Source organism: Oreochromis aureus, linkage group 17 (assembly GCF_013358895.1).
Source record: "Oreochromis aureus strain Israel breed Guangdong linkage group 17, ZZ_aureus, whole genome shotgun sequence".
Lineage (NCBI taxonomy): Eukaryota > Metazoa > Chordata > Actinopteri > Cichliformes > Cichlidae > Oreochromis > Oreochromis aureus.
In genome coordinates this window covers 17,604,257-17,618,355 of record NC_052958.1, presented here as the reverse complement: position 1 = coordinate 17,618,355, position 14,099 = coordinate 17,604,257, and the positions used below count along the sequence as shown (strand labels likewise).

Below are 14,099 nucleotides of genomic sequence, written 5' to 3'. Positions count from 1 at the left end.
CATTCAACTCACCTCGAAACAGTAACAATTTACTGCCAAGAAAAAACATTATATCACTCTAGTGGAAAATGAAGTTATATTTCATTTAATAAAATGTAGATGGAGAGCTGAAATTGTTATTCAAAAATGTCAGCAGATAAACATTTAATGTTGAACCATTTTTTTTGTCCAGACAACAACTCAAAAGCCCAAAACAGTGAATGTGCAACAATAATAACAAGCAAAAACAATAGGAGAGAGGCCAGAATCAGTTAAAACGTAAGAATCCAAAAACAGCAATCATCACAATGTGCACAATTATTGCTTCACAGTAGAAACATATAGCTACTCTACGTAGTGTTACATTACTGCGGGACTACAATGGGCACAAAGGTCAACAGCTATTTTGATTAATCTCTTAATAATCACACAATTGACCAGAACCCGTGAAGCCGCAAGTGTTCCTGACCACATGCAGTTTTTAGAAAATGGCACAGCTGTTGTAATTTTTCCTCTGTACACCAACACAGTGGGTTTTAAATCAAACAATCAAGAAGTGATTGAAGTGCTGACTGTCAGCTTTCATTCAAGAGGAGTGTTACGATAATAGTTTAGAAATTACATTTGGGTTTTTTCAGAGTAACTGGAATCATTTTAAACACCAGGATCGTTTTTAGCTGTTGCACAGAAATCATTTTAAATTTGACATTTTATTGATAATTCAGGTATTTAAAAATAACAGGAACATTGTGGGGAAAAAATGGATCTCACTCTATTTCTGACTGAGCTATCACCACAGCCCACTGTAATGAGGCAGGCAGCATGCTGTCCTCACTTGAAGAGATTGAAAACTAAAATGTTGGACGGGCTGAGCCAAATTTAAGTAGACAGCTAAATGCATGTTCTCACAGAGTGGAAAACCTGGCAGTGAATCGGCTTCATGTGATATGATTAATGGGGGAAAAGCCGTGTGCGTGTGTGTGAAACCAACACAGGACCTCTTTGATGGGTGCTGTGTTAGTTAATCCACACCGTGTTACTCACACACCCGGCATCACTGCTGGTGTGTGTGTCTATTCACTGTCGGCTTAGCCCACTCAATCCCTAATCCAGCAGCACAGAGAGGGAGAGACGAAGGCTGGGAGATAGATCTGTGTACCTACATGTGAAAAGTCTTGATAATTTTCTCTCTTCTTATCAACTTTAAGCGCCATTTATTCATTCATACAGCAAAAAGACGGAAGCAGATTCCACCAGTTGCCCTGACAACAGACGCAACTGATTATAGCCGGCCTCGCACCTCGCCAGTGAAGCGAGTCAAAGGCGAAAACCATCATTCAGCTCTCATTCAGCAACACTCACCCCTCCCATTTTCTTCTCTATCTCTCTCAATGGCCAAACAATGGCCTGGGCTCAGCTTGGATCACCACTGTGATTTATGGTGCTAACGGGGCATTTTGTGTGTCTGCTGGTCATAAAAGCAAGCTTTAAGAAAAAAACAAAAAAAACAAAAAACAGGTCTCTTCTATCCTTCAGAGCTAGAGCAACAAAAATACGAGGTCTGGTCAGAGCTTTTGCATTAAATCAGGTGCTATGACAAGCAGGGAAAAATCCATAAACACTCGAGGACAACAACTCTTAAACTCTATTTTCTATTTCAGAAAATAAGATCACATCTGTCGCAGTATTTGGAGCAGGAACATGCTTGCAGACAAAGAAAAAGCGGTGTTTAGAGCACTTCTGCCAACATATTACAACCTGTAGGATCACCTAAGCATGTGGGATAAACAAACGTTATAACATCTGCTGCTTTCCCTGGTAAAGGATGGAAATAAAATCCCTGTTGTCTATCTCGCTCTCTAGATACCCGCTGTGTATGCAGAGATGTACCTGGGCCAACACACCTCTGCTATTCCCTCAGTGCAATAAATGTTACAGCAGACCGAGAGACCACTGTGCTTAAACTAGAGAAGCAGCTAAATGACTCTGAGGACACCTATAACTGCTACCAGATCAGACACGTCAGCGTGAAAGGATGCATAAAAGTAAAAGGAGAAAAAAAAATTGCAGTGAGCACTCAACGCCACAGAGACGGCTCACATATTGTATTATTAAAGCGGTGGCAACAGTCTGTCGCACAAACTCAGGGAGTTCTTTTTATGGTTTAATAAAAAGAAACAAGTGAGAAGACAATATTAATGTATGGACTCAATCACTCAGGCTGGAGAACTTCAGGAGAATAAACATAGCTTTTGTTCTGTTATGTGTCAGCCAGCAGATATTGAGCTAAATCCCCAGAGATGGATCTAACGATTGCCATGCTTGTTACAGCTGAGTGATTTATGGATTTTTTTTTCCATTAATCAATAAAAAAAATTAAAAAAAAAAAAAAATTGTGGAGGGTTGCTGCTGCAGGTTGGTGTAGAATCAGCAGTAATGTGGGTACTGGACCAGACTGTTGAGGTGAAAGCATTCGATTTAAAGGTTCATCTATATTCCAGGCCTCTCCTACAGTCCTGAGCTGTGGGCAGTGACCGAAAGAATGAGATTGCTTGGCTCTGTGATAAGGTGAAGAGTTTAGTCATCCATAGGGAGCGTGGACTGGAGCCATTGCTCCCTAGCATCAGAATAAAGCAGCTGAGGTGCTTCGGCCATCTGATCAGGATGCCCCCAGAGTGATTTCCTTTGGAGGTTTTTGAGGCACGTCCAGCTGGGAGAAGACCCCAGAACAGACCCAGAACTGGCACAAGGGTTAATATATCTTACTCAGGAAGAACTGGGAAAATTAATATCCTGCTTATGCTGATTTAACCATAATCCCACCGCGATAAGTGGAAGATGAATGGATGTAGTCCTAAAGCCAAAGATAGTATAGCCAAGTAAAAAAAGAAAATCCTTGCTAGGTGTCTATGATAAACGATGCAACCATTAGCTGATTAATTGGTTAGTTGGTCCCTGGAAAATAAATTTTGATTAAACTGACTAAATAAAAGGTACTTTTTTATTAAAATTGCCAATTTCAGTCACTAAATAATCAGATTTTCCTCATTTCTTCAACTATTAGAAAATATGATTGACTTACTGTATTCTATAAACCATTTCCTGCTATTTAGGTCAAACCAACAAATGATAGGCTACAATAGTAAATATTAAACGTCAACATTGGTTGCCCCTTTAAACTGATTTCTGTCCATCAGATTTAAGGCTTAAACAAGGGTTGAAATAAATGGAAAAAAAACTGCACTCCAAGGAATACGTACAAATCTTGAGAATGATTGAAAACATTTAAATGAAGAAAAAAACTGCATGTTAAAAAGGATATATTAATCATTAAATCTGGCGTAAACTATCTTCTTTTGGTGAGCAGTCATCCGGCACTCGAGGGAAAGGTCTACGCATGACGCATTTCCAAACCAAAATAAACCAAATGCATGAACAAACTTGATTTAACTGTTGGCAGACCTGTCATATTTTTAGCAATAGTAAATAAATACCTGCTGTGCCTGTGCCAAAAAACATGTGGAGTTAAACCTTGAGGAAGACAATCTCCTTCTCTTTGCAGACACGAGAAAAAGAAGACTTGTAAACAAACGCTGCCTAGAGGGAATACTGTCAGGAGCTCGGAGAAGGAAACACACCTTATCCCCTTCCTCTGGATCAAAGACACACACGTCCAACATGAAGAGGAAGAAATATCTCTCTTTGACAGCGATCTTGTGAGCAAAAGCTACTTGATGCAATAATCATAAACCTCTGTGCTTTTTCCTCTTGCTGTATTACAGTTAGACGTGAAACTGTGAAAAGATAAATCCAAAAATTTAAGTCAAGTGACCAAAAACTAAAGAAGCATTTTAAATCTAAAAACAAAGAGTCAAAAAGACAAAATTATCTGTGCAAATACTAGTGACGCAGGCGGGGAAAGAAAGGTGTTACTGAGGGAAATCGTGCAGGCTTCAGTGTTCAGACACTATACTCTTCAGCTACTAAGTGGAAAAATGTGCTTGAGGAAAGTGAATGAATATAACCTGTTAAGGAGCCTTAGGGAAAGGCTGTAAACTATGTCTGCGCCAGGCTGAATGTGAGGCATCGCTGGAAAGATGCTCAGACGACCACAAGTATCCCCTGAGTGTTGTCAAATATAGGATAACAAGCAAGGATGTGATGGTTTGCCTCCAGTCGCTGAACAGCTCACGAAAGGTGTCATGGGCTGAAAAATGCCTCGGTGTACCTGTGTACCACAGAGATGAGGTCCACAGTTGTGTATATGGGTGTCAGCTGGCAGCAAAAAAAAAAAAAGACTGGTGTTACCATTTTTTAGCTCTTTAACCAATCAAATTAAACCAAACTGAATAAGAAAACAGTGTCGCCTCTACACCTGTGAAAGTCATGGCAACCTTATGGGGCTGAAAAACAAAGCAAGGCAATCGCCAAACACTCCGATTTTAAAATGTTCAACTTTACAGCAGAACTAAACATGTTTACAGCCTTCTACAAAAAAAACAGCTTTGACCTGTATGCATAGAGCCCTCCTTCATAACTACTCTACTGTGAGTGAATTTTTTTTAATCCATTCTCATCCATTTGGATACTAGCAAGGTTTAAACTCAGATCAGCAGAGCAAGCCATGGCCAACCAGCATCTGCAGGAGAGTTATCTCACAAAAAACTCTTCTGTGAGGTACAAGTCACCAAGAAGTGTGAGCTTTAGTTTTGGTGAGTATTTCTGCAGTTTTCCAAGACACTCAAACTATACCTGATGTTAGCCATCTTGTTAGACTACCAAAAATTCTCACTACACAAATTCTACTCACACTATATTTAACCTGCAAGGTGTATTTACTTTCTGCGCAGGCAACCAGACCAGTTAAATGCTCAGCAAATGATCTTGCTCTCTTAGCTGCTGTTCAGTCAAGCCATATGTGCCACTTTTTGAATGTGTATGGAAATCCTTTGGCAAAGTTGGAAAAAATCTGATCTTCCCAAATCCTAACTCATAAGCAAAACATCTTAAAACAAACCCTTCTTTGAAACTGTGCTGAAGCCAAACACAAGCTATGAAATGGTACGAAGGTATTCGGTTGCATTCAAACCACACATCTAAATATTGTCAACAACATGGCGGCAACCAAGACAATGACTTTGAGGCTTCAAATGCAGCGTGGGTGAAGTCACTGTGGCCACAAACAGCTTTCATATACAGTCTATGGCTGTCACACAGATCTTAACATATAAATCAGCTTGATTTGTAAAGGACTTCACAAAACTGGATCATGGAAGAATGTTTTTTCATGTCATAACATGTAGTCACAGGTTAAGGATTAGGAGGATTAGCACTGCTATCAAGTCACTGCGGCATGTGGAAAGCACTGTATGGTCGTTTTACCCTCCCTGTGACAGCACATCCCTGTCATTGAGACTTTTAAATGCACTTCCGAACAATAATAATTTCCATTTAGATTCTTATCTACACCACGAGATTTGTATATAATGACAACACGTAATGACTTTACATCAAATCAGTAAAACTGCAGACAGACCTGACAAACCTGCTCCACCACTAACTTCGTCTGTGGGCATGTATACTCTATCCTATTCCTTTAAAACTGTCAACATTATGTGTCCAGATAATAAAACAATGCTGAAAGGATTTAAAGCACGGGTGTCAAAACCACAGTTTGGAGGCTAGAATCGACCTGCCGAAGGGTTCAGTGCAGCCACTTTAATATTTAAAGAAAAATGCACTAGTTTCCTGCAAAAGGATGGAAATTTTTTTACATCTCAGACAAGCTGCTTGAATAATAAAGATTTAAAATACTATAATGTGAAGATTTTGTGACTCTTTTTTTTTTTTTTTACAGTGGTCTAATAATCACAATGATTATGTAATTACAGCAGACTCAATGAATGTCTATTAGTGAGATATAATGATGACATCTCAGGTTGTTCTAGCCGAGGATCGCTCATTTCCTTTAACAGGAAATATTACCTTGTGTTGCTGTGACTGTGCTGCTAGTCCAATTTTAATTTCAGTAAGGTTTCCAGTAACTATTGAAACAGGACTAACCTGATTAAAAACAGCCACAATTCAATCATTCTCTCGCTTTTGCCTTTCGGCACATCTTCCTACCAGGTTGCGGAAAACAGAAATCAATCTAACTGAATAGATAAGTTTCTTCTTCTTTTCCAAAGTTTGTGAGTAATCATATTAAATAATCAAGATCTCAATATTGACCAAAATAACTGACAATTGATGTGAAGAACATGTGAACATATTTTATTTAACAGCGATAATCCCAAATTCCCCTTTAAGCTAAAGAAGTATACTTCTTTTTATGCCTGGAACCTTTAAAGTGACTGATTTCAGATCAGATGCTGTTTTGAGTATTAATCACCTGCCTTTCCTGTCTCTTTAGGGGCTACAGGCTTCATGTCAGACTCATAAATAATGGAGAAGAACATGAAAAAAAAAGGCTCAGAGAATCTCCTTTCCTCCATATTCAAAGACTTATTACGAGTCTATATTGAAGCTGTACTGACTTTCATCATATTCCACAAAAATCTACCGTGTGACTCTCTAGTGACGTTTCTAGAGAAGTTTTCCAGCCGGGTCAGATTTTTTAGAAAGGTCTTACAGTGCTGGCTTTTGGATAGGGTAGATAACGTTAAGGGTAAAGACTCGGAGTATTACGTCACATGAGATGTTTCAGGATATACAGCAGAATAAAGAAAGCATGTGGGTTAGATCATATTTCTGCTAAACTGCTTTCCTTTTCATTTTTCCAGCAGTTTGGCCCACCCCTCATTGCCAGATTGTGATGATTATTAAAGGTAAAAGCCGGTAAAAGTAGTCAGTCTTGATAATTATAGGCCTATAGCTTCACCCAGCAGACTTTAAGACGGTTGTGTGTAGCTACAAGAGTTAAAACTTTAAAAGCAACATAAGAAATCCCATGCATGCTGAATGCTTCAGAAAATAAATCATTGTGGGTTTATTGAGTATGATTTAGAATCCCACGCTACCAATTCCAGCTGAGGAAACGTTGGTACAGATGTGTTTCAATTTAAATTCATAAGTTCGAATTCATTAGAGGCCATCAAAACATGGGATAAAATAAATAAAAACTTCAGCTTCCAATTTAGCTGATCTCTCTATAAGACATGCACGGATATTTTGACAGTTGTTTCTTTAGATTCTGGTGATAGTTTAAATTAAAAAAAACAAAAAACAAAAACAGTAATTTATCTTTTTTACACAAGTTATTGTGTAGGGGTTTAACTAGTCTGGACCTATTTGAGTACAACTTGAACAGTATGTGAGTTTGACACCCTTACAATAAAGGAGAGGTTTCATTTACTCAAGCATAAAATACATCTTTGTTTATCAAATAGCCATAAACAAGGGAAAATTGACAGACTAGTTTCCCCACTGGTATGCATCATGACTGGATCAATAAAAACATCCTGTAGTGGAGTCAAAATTGTTTTGAAAAGTTTATTAGAAGCGCCGTTCATCTGAACCAAACTCCATTAAGAAATCTGTCAATTTAACGCTCCCTAACATATCGTCAACATGATCAATGATCAATTTTTTACAAAGGTAAACATTTCGGAAAATAATCGATTAAAGTATCAGACTAGTGCCGAATTCAAGAAAAGCCCCAAACGTTAAATAATGAGTGTATAAATATTTTGTTTATGTACAGGATACGCACAAATTCCAACAAGCAGGGGGAAAACGAGATTTTCTAAATGAAGTGTGACAAGGCACGTGAACAACAATACGTGACGGGACTAGTCGTCGGAAAGCTGACTGACAGCTGGAAAGAGGAGGAACTCCACTTCATCCCAGTGACAGAAACTCGACGGTTATAAATAACTTATAAACTATGGGGTGGCGATTTTAGGCGGTCAGACAGCAGATCCGACAGTTTCAAAAACGTTAGCTCGCTGACTTCGTATTAGCAGAAAGGGCATATTTACCATTTCACCGCCGCTGATTTGAGCGTATCCCTTCTTCCAAACTTTTCTCCCCAGCAGCAGAGCCAGCTCCGGACATAATCTTCGGGCTCACACTGGCTCCCCTGTGCCGTTTCTCTCCATGTGAAAATTAACCGTTAACACCGTCTGTGAACCACATGCCATCACGGTTCTCTCCTCCACTTGATGCCGCTATTGGTAGCCGACCAACGGCTACAAGCGACGGTGTGGTCCCCTCTCCTAGCCGCCGAGATAATCCTGCTACACCGGCGAGCAGTGGACACAGCGTGCAACTACGCCCCGCCCACCTTTTTATACAGAGGGAGGGGCTAGGAGGCATATCGAATACTCCCACTCTTATTAATTTATAATCCGAAAAAGTGGGCCTCATTGGTCTACCAATGAGATCTGCTGGCTTTTTTTTTTGTTTTTTTTTTAAACTCTCAACAATATCTTTATCAATATTTAATAACAATTAATATCAAGCATAACACGGTCACAAAAGGAAATAAAGAAAAGTTTTCCTCGTATTTCCCGGGTTGTATTATCTAATGGAAATTCTGGCCCAGGAAAACTAGGCCCATGGGTCATCAAGTTACAAATAGGCTACAGGGCACAAATGTTTGATGAGACCTTTTTCTAAACATAAATAGTTAAAATCCTTCAGACTTTCGCTTATTCATTGGAGATGGTCCTGGGTGTTGTCCACCAGCTACTGAGCATGTGAGTGGTCACATGACCCAAAATGTGTCATCAGGACCTTGTCCTAACCATCCAACCACATCCAGTAGATTAGTGTTCCTCCCCTGAGCCTACTTCTGTTGTAGTTCTCTTCCTGTTACAAATTAGTTCTTACTCTCCAATGTCACCAAGTGCTTTCTCATGGCAAACAGCCAACTGATGTCCCTTTTGAAGTCGTACTCACAGTCAATTTTCCTAAAATTTATCATTTTTTATCAATCATATATTTGGTTGGATATGAAAGGAGGGGAAAGAAGGATGAGAAGGACATCATCAGGCAGAGACATACTAATATCTTCCTGGAGAACCAAGGAGGTGAACAGCAAAGTGAGGTCTCTTATCATTATATCAGATACTGTGAGTTTAAAGTTGCATTGTGACAGTTAATTTTAATTATTCAGTGAGCTACATAGTGTTTTTGATCATTTATATGCCTATGTGACAAATATGGTTGTAAACAAATAATTAATTTTTCATGGCTTTATAATGAGCTCAGCAGAACTTTCCTCCCTCAGCAGATGAATATGTGAAACGCATGACAGAGAGCAACAATCCACAGGAGGAAAATCTATATAAAACTTAGTTTTGACAGGAGGATAAGGGGGCTTTATTCTAAATATAAGCTCAACAAAAATATACTGATGCAGTTTAATGCACAATATGCAGCAGATGTGCCACATATTCATCAGTCAATATTCATCATCAATCTTCATAGGAAGATTACGATGTGACTTCACAGAGATATTAATCTAACTGTATACAGTATATAATCCAGACCAGTACCACAGTGGCACTAACTTCAATAATTAATGCACTGTATATTTTGAATAACTACCTCTCAAGGCAGAATTTAGGGTTGAGTTGTTAGATTGATGGGATTAATCTTTTCTTAAAAGTGAGCCTGAATGAGTGAGAGTACATTATTTAAAAAGAATCCAGATCCGCGATCCTCTCCAGACCCATTTGAAAATATAGAAAACTCCTCTGCTGTGAATAATAACATGTGTCTGATTTAGTGTTTTACATAAAATGGTTGAAATAACCCATCTGAGCCTCCGTTCCGTATGGAAACCCTCAAAATCTATGCAAATATTCTTCAAATGATCAAACAGACTCTATTAATGGTGCGTGTGAAGCGTATTTGAGTTATCGCTGGTAATGTATTTGTAGAATACATTACATTGTGAGAGACTGATTGCATATGAGTGTAGAATTATCAGAAAAAATAAGTTTCTCGTCTTTGAAAGGCTGCTCGGTCCTTTGACACTAATAGAAGTTTCCAGTGCAGAATATTCGGACCCTTTGTGCATTTGCCATCTTTAATATGACCTGTGTTTTGCCAAAGTTCTTGTTTACACCTAGTGGAAACACAGTCACATGGATAATGTGATAGACATGACACCGGTTAGATGAATTACTCCTCAAAGGTCTTGGGATTGATTCATGAATGATTTAAAGGCACAGCAGCTCCAGTCTGGCCCCACTGATAAAGAAACCAATTAGGATGATCTGTGGCCTTGTCATGTGATCTGAGCCTGCTGATAGTTTTCTGTCAAAGCGGACATTAAGAATTAATCCCCGCAATGTAACTCCTCTGGCTGGCACTCGACTTCACCCTGGACCTCCAATCTGATGAAAAACACACCAGTATCCGCGCAGCGTCCCACTCTTCTGTCATTCTTTATTACTTTCTTCTCCCTCATGCACACATGGACCTGAAGCCTAGTTTATGAGGATGCTGGGTGAGTCAGCTGTTAATCACCGTGACAAGTGTGTGTGCTGACAGGTTGGACGCCATGAGGTTCGGTGATTCAGCCTGCAGGGGAGAACACAGCACCTGGCACTGAGGCAGCCCGCAGGCCATGAGCCCCCGTACTGAGGTTCAATATGTTCCAAACGAATCACATCGCCTTATTTCCACGGGTGTGCACGTGCATCTTGAGGTCATCATTGTATAGCTTCAGGATGAATCAATCCTGATGCACTTCCACTCCATTTCCCCTGAGTATTGACATACAAAATCCATTTGTGTGAAAAAGAGATAGCAGGCAGAGAGTTAATTGTGACATTTAATTAGGCACAGATTGGTGGCCTGTTTGTACTTTCGAATTCATCTGATTCAGGGCAAGCTCACAAGCTTGTAAATACCATTAAGAGCAGACCTAATGGATATGTCCAAACTTGTGACACTTGTGAGACTGTAACACAGAAAAACAGGCGCAGCAGAGCACTTTAAAGAAGAGTTTCGATTTACTGCAGGAAAACCTCAAATTTATCCACATGGACACACGCATGCACTCCATCTTCATCTAAATATCTCCTTTGACTTTTAATAAGTGAGTAATAGAGCTACAAATCCAGTTATGTTTCCAAACCAGAGTCATTTTTTTAAACTCCAGCATGTAAACCCCAGAATTTCATATCATAAAATGATGCAAAACTTATTTTTGCGTCAAGGAAGCAAATATTTACATAATTTCTGCTGTTAATCACAAGATGCCATTGTTCTCTTCCCCCTCGAGCACTGGTCTTCCTGCTTCACTTCCTGCCTCCATCTCAGCTGGGGTATAACTCTAACCTCTGGTATAGCAGAAACCTCCGGTACACTGATAACAGTCTGCGCTGTTTACTGGGGGTGAGTCTTTGGATTGTTTGGGTGAAGCAGGTTCCAGTGAGGCTTTTCAGGAACTGACTGAGGTCAGAAAATGATGCAGCCACTCTGGAATGTTTAGCCGATGTGGTCGTAATGTTCTAGTATTCCGTTGGTAGTTTTGGAATGTTTAAATTATGGGCGGATCAGGCTGTTCACATGAGATTAGGCTGTTCTCAAGAATGAGTAAAAACTGGGCTCAGAGTATTCTCTTGAAACCATTGACTGTAGAAACCATGCGCAACCTGACAGCTTGCGAAAAATGTCTATCGCCCCCTGGTGACTGGCTGCAGTAAAGGTCATAAACCCTGCCCCGTTTAAAGATGCCTACCGCCATTTAAATCAGTCATCACATTGATATGGGCTAAAGGGGTCATTTTTCCTCTGTTTGTTTTTAATTAGTAACTTGGTGCTCTTAAATTGCGGTATAGCTTCATGATGATTGGCAGCTGCAGTAGCCTAATGGAAAAACTTTCGTATTTTTATTCGGCATTTCCAGACAGAGTAGGGTCACTGAGAGGAGATCACAGCTGTCTGTTTCAAACTGAGAGTGTGAGTTGTTCTCTAGCAAACTGGACTAACCAGGACAAGGGCCTGAGGTACTGCTGCACTTTTTTGTTAAGTGAAATATGGGATTTCTAAGCTAATCAATAAATTAACATCCTTAGCTAGCTAGCTAAGACAATCATTGGCTGAAATCCTGAAGGGATCAGAAGTGAAACGTGAGAGGAATTAAAGACGATAAGGTCATAATTTTCACATTTAAAGCAACACTACATAGCTTGTGCAGAAAGTGGAAACAGGGGCCTCTGTGGCCGCAGTCGGTAATTACACGATTCTGGAGATTTAATTTCCTGTGCAATCCTACCATTACATATTACAGCTATGTCAGATGCCTTCTGAGGCTTTCCCTAATGTTTTCTGGTAGTGAAATGTGATCAGATTTGAATCTGTGATCAGTGATCAGATTTAAAGTCCACAGGATAAGTCCTAAGTGTATCAGCTAAGGGAATCTGGTTTACATTGCAATTGGACTTTTGGATTTAATACTCCATTTTTTATTTTTACTTCTCACTTTTTTGGTTTGGACTGCAATAGAGGCAGCAGAGAGAGCTGGGTGAGGGTGTCTGATGTTGTAAAACTCCAAACACCCTTTGAACCCAAAATATATGACTGATGACACATTCCAGCGCATCCATCGGATGTATCTTTCATCATCAGTTAGGAAAAGATTGTGGATTGGCTTAAGATATGCCTAGATGGCAAAACTACACTACTAAGAAAGGGTACACTGCTTTTAACTGCAACATAGAATGATCATTTCAGCTTAAACCAGAAATAATAATAATAATAATAATAATAATAATAATAATAATAATAACAATAATGGATTGCATTTATATAGCGCTTTTCTAGGCACCCAAAGCGCTTTACAATTCCACTATTCATTCACTCTCACATTCACACACAAGCTAAATATGTGGTTGCTTTCAACTCATTGCATATTGTAGTTAGTCAGGATCCATTGGCATCACATTTTAATTCACTGGGCAGTGCTTCAGTGCAACTCTTTAACATAAGGGTCTTTACATCTAAAATAGATGACATTACAGTTAAATCCCTTCTTGCGTTATAACTATTATTGCTGTAGACTAAGTAAAGATGAAAAAGTTGATGCAGAAGGTGAAGGTTTCCCATTTTGTGTATTTTGAACCAAACCATATCATTTAATATACCTCATAGTTACACATAACCACATAGTTTTGGTCTCTAACCACACAGGACTCAAAAAGTTGAAATATTGTTGTTCTAGACAGGTCAGAAAGTCCTGTCCCATGTGTGGAAGTCCTGTGATCATTGTCACTGTCATCCTTTCTTACAGAGACTTTGAATTTGCTTTTTAATACTTGTGGAGAACCACCCTACATGTCAAAATAATAAAATGTGTGATGCCAAGAGAATCTGAAACATCTATAGTACGTGATAAATTGAGAATAAGAATGTGTCCCTATTCTACTTTGCACGGCAACAGTCAGCTCGGTGTTACGTGTGCTTCAGCTGAATGATACTCATTAGTTTACGCACTGTTAGTACTTATTCACCCCCAATAACTCAAGGGCATTTAATCACTGTCACAAGAAGCAATGTAAGAAAGATGCAACTCCCACTGAAAACTGCCACGTCAACACAACACAAGAAAATCAACACTATCATGAAGATGAAGGTCTACCACAACATCTTAGTACAACATGGAATCCCTTGTGCACTGAACCCAATTGGTCTTGGGTTCATTTACCAACAAGACAATGACCCAATCATACAAGCCTCTGGGAACAGCTAGAAAGTATCTAGAGTTTAATATCAAAATAGAAACTACTGAAAAGCCCATAAAAACTATGCAAGCTGTTATCAAGGCCAAAGGAGGCCACACAAAATGTTAAATGTTTGTTGGTTAATGTGTGTTACTAAGAATTATTTAGCTTTTCTGGTGTAGCAATTCTGGTATGCTCTACCAGAGAAGAGCAGCACATCCTGATAGTCTTGTCATTGTTTTGAAATTTGGTTTTCAACCCTGTACCACACTGGTGACTTGACTGACGTTAATGCTAGCACAGTATGTCACTGGATCCCTGTATAAACGCCTACAGTGTTAATGCCCATTGCTTCAATGCCAGTAAAACTGACGTCAGAGCTAATATCAGTTCCCATACCTCACTGTCATGTAACCTCCTTCATACAATGAGCGTATGAGA

At 39.3% G+C, this 14,099-nt stretch overlaps 1 protein-coding gene across 2 annotated transcripts in view; it reads right to left on the bottom strand.

Annotated features, from left to right (window-relative positions):
• Positions 1-14,099, bottom strand: part of tmcc3 (transmembrane and coiled-coil domain family 3) — a 59,935-nt gene that overhangs the window by 27,301 nt on the left and 18,535 nt on the right. The window contains exon 1 of one of the 2 annotated variants that reach the window (XM_031746317.2): positions 7,959-8,247. The exons of the other annotated variant lie outside the window; for it this stretch is intronic. Within the exon in view, the coding sequence (XP_031602177.1) occupies positions 7,959-7,961 (3 nt within the window). The 5' untranslated portion in view covers positions 7,962-8,247. Of the gene's footprint in view, positions 1-7,958; positions 8,248-14,099 lie in introns of those variants that run through there. 2 annotated transcript variants of the gene reach the window in all.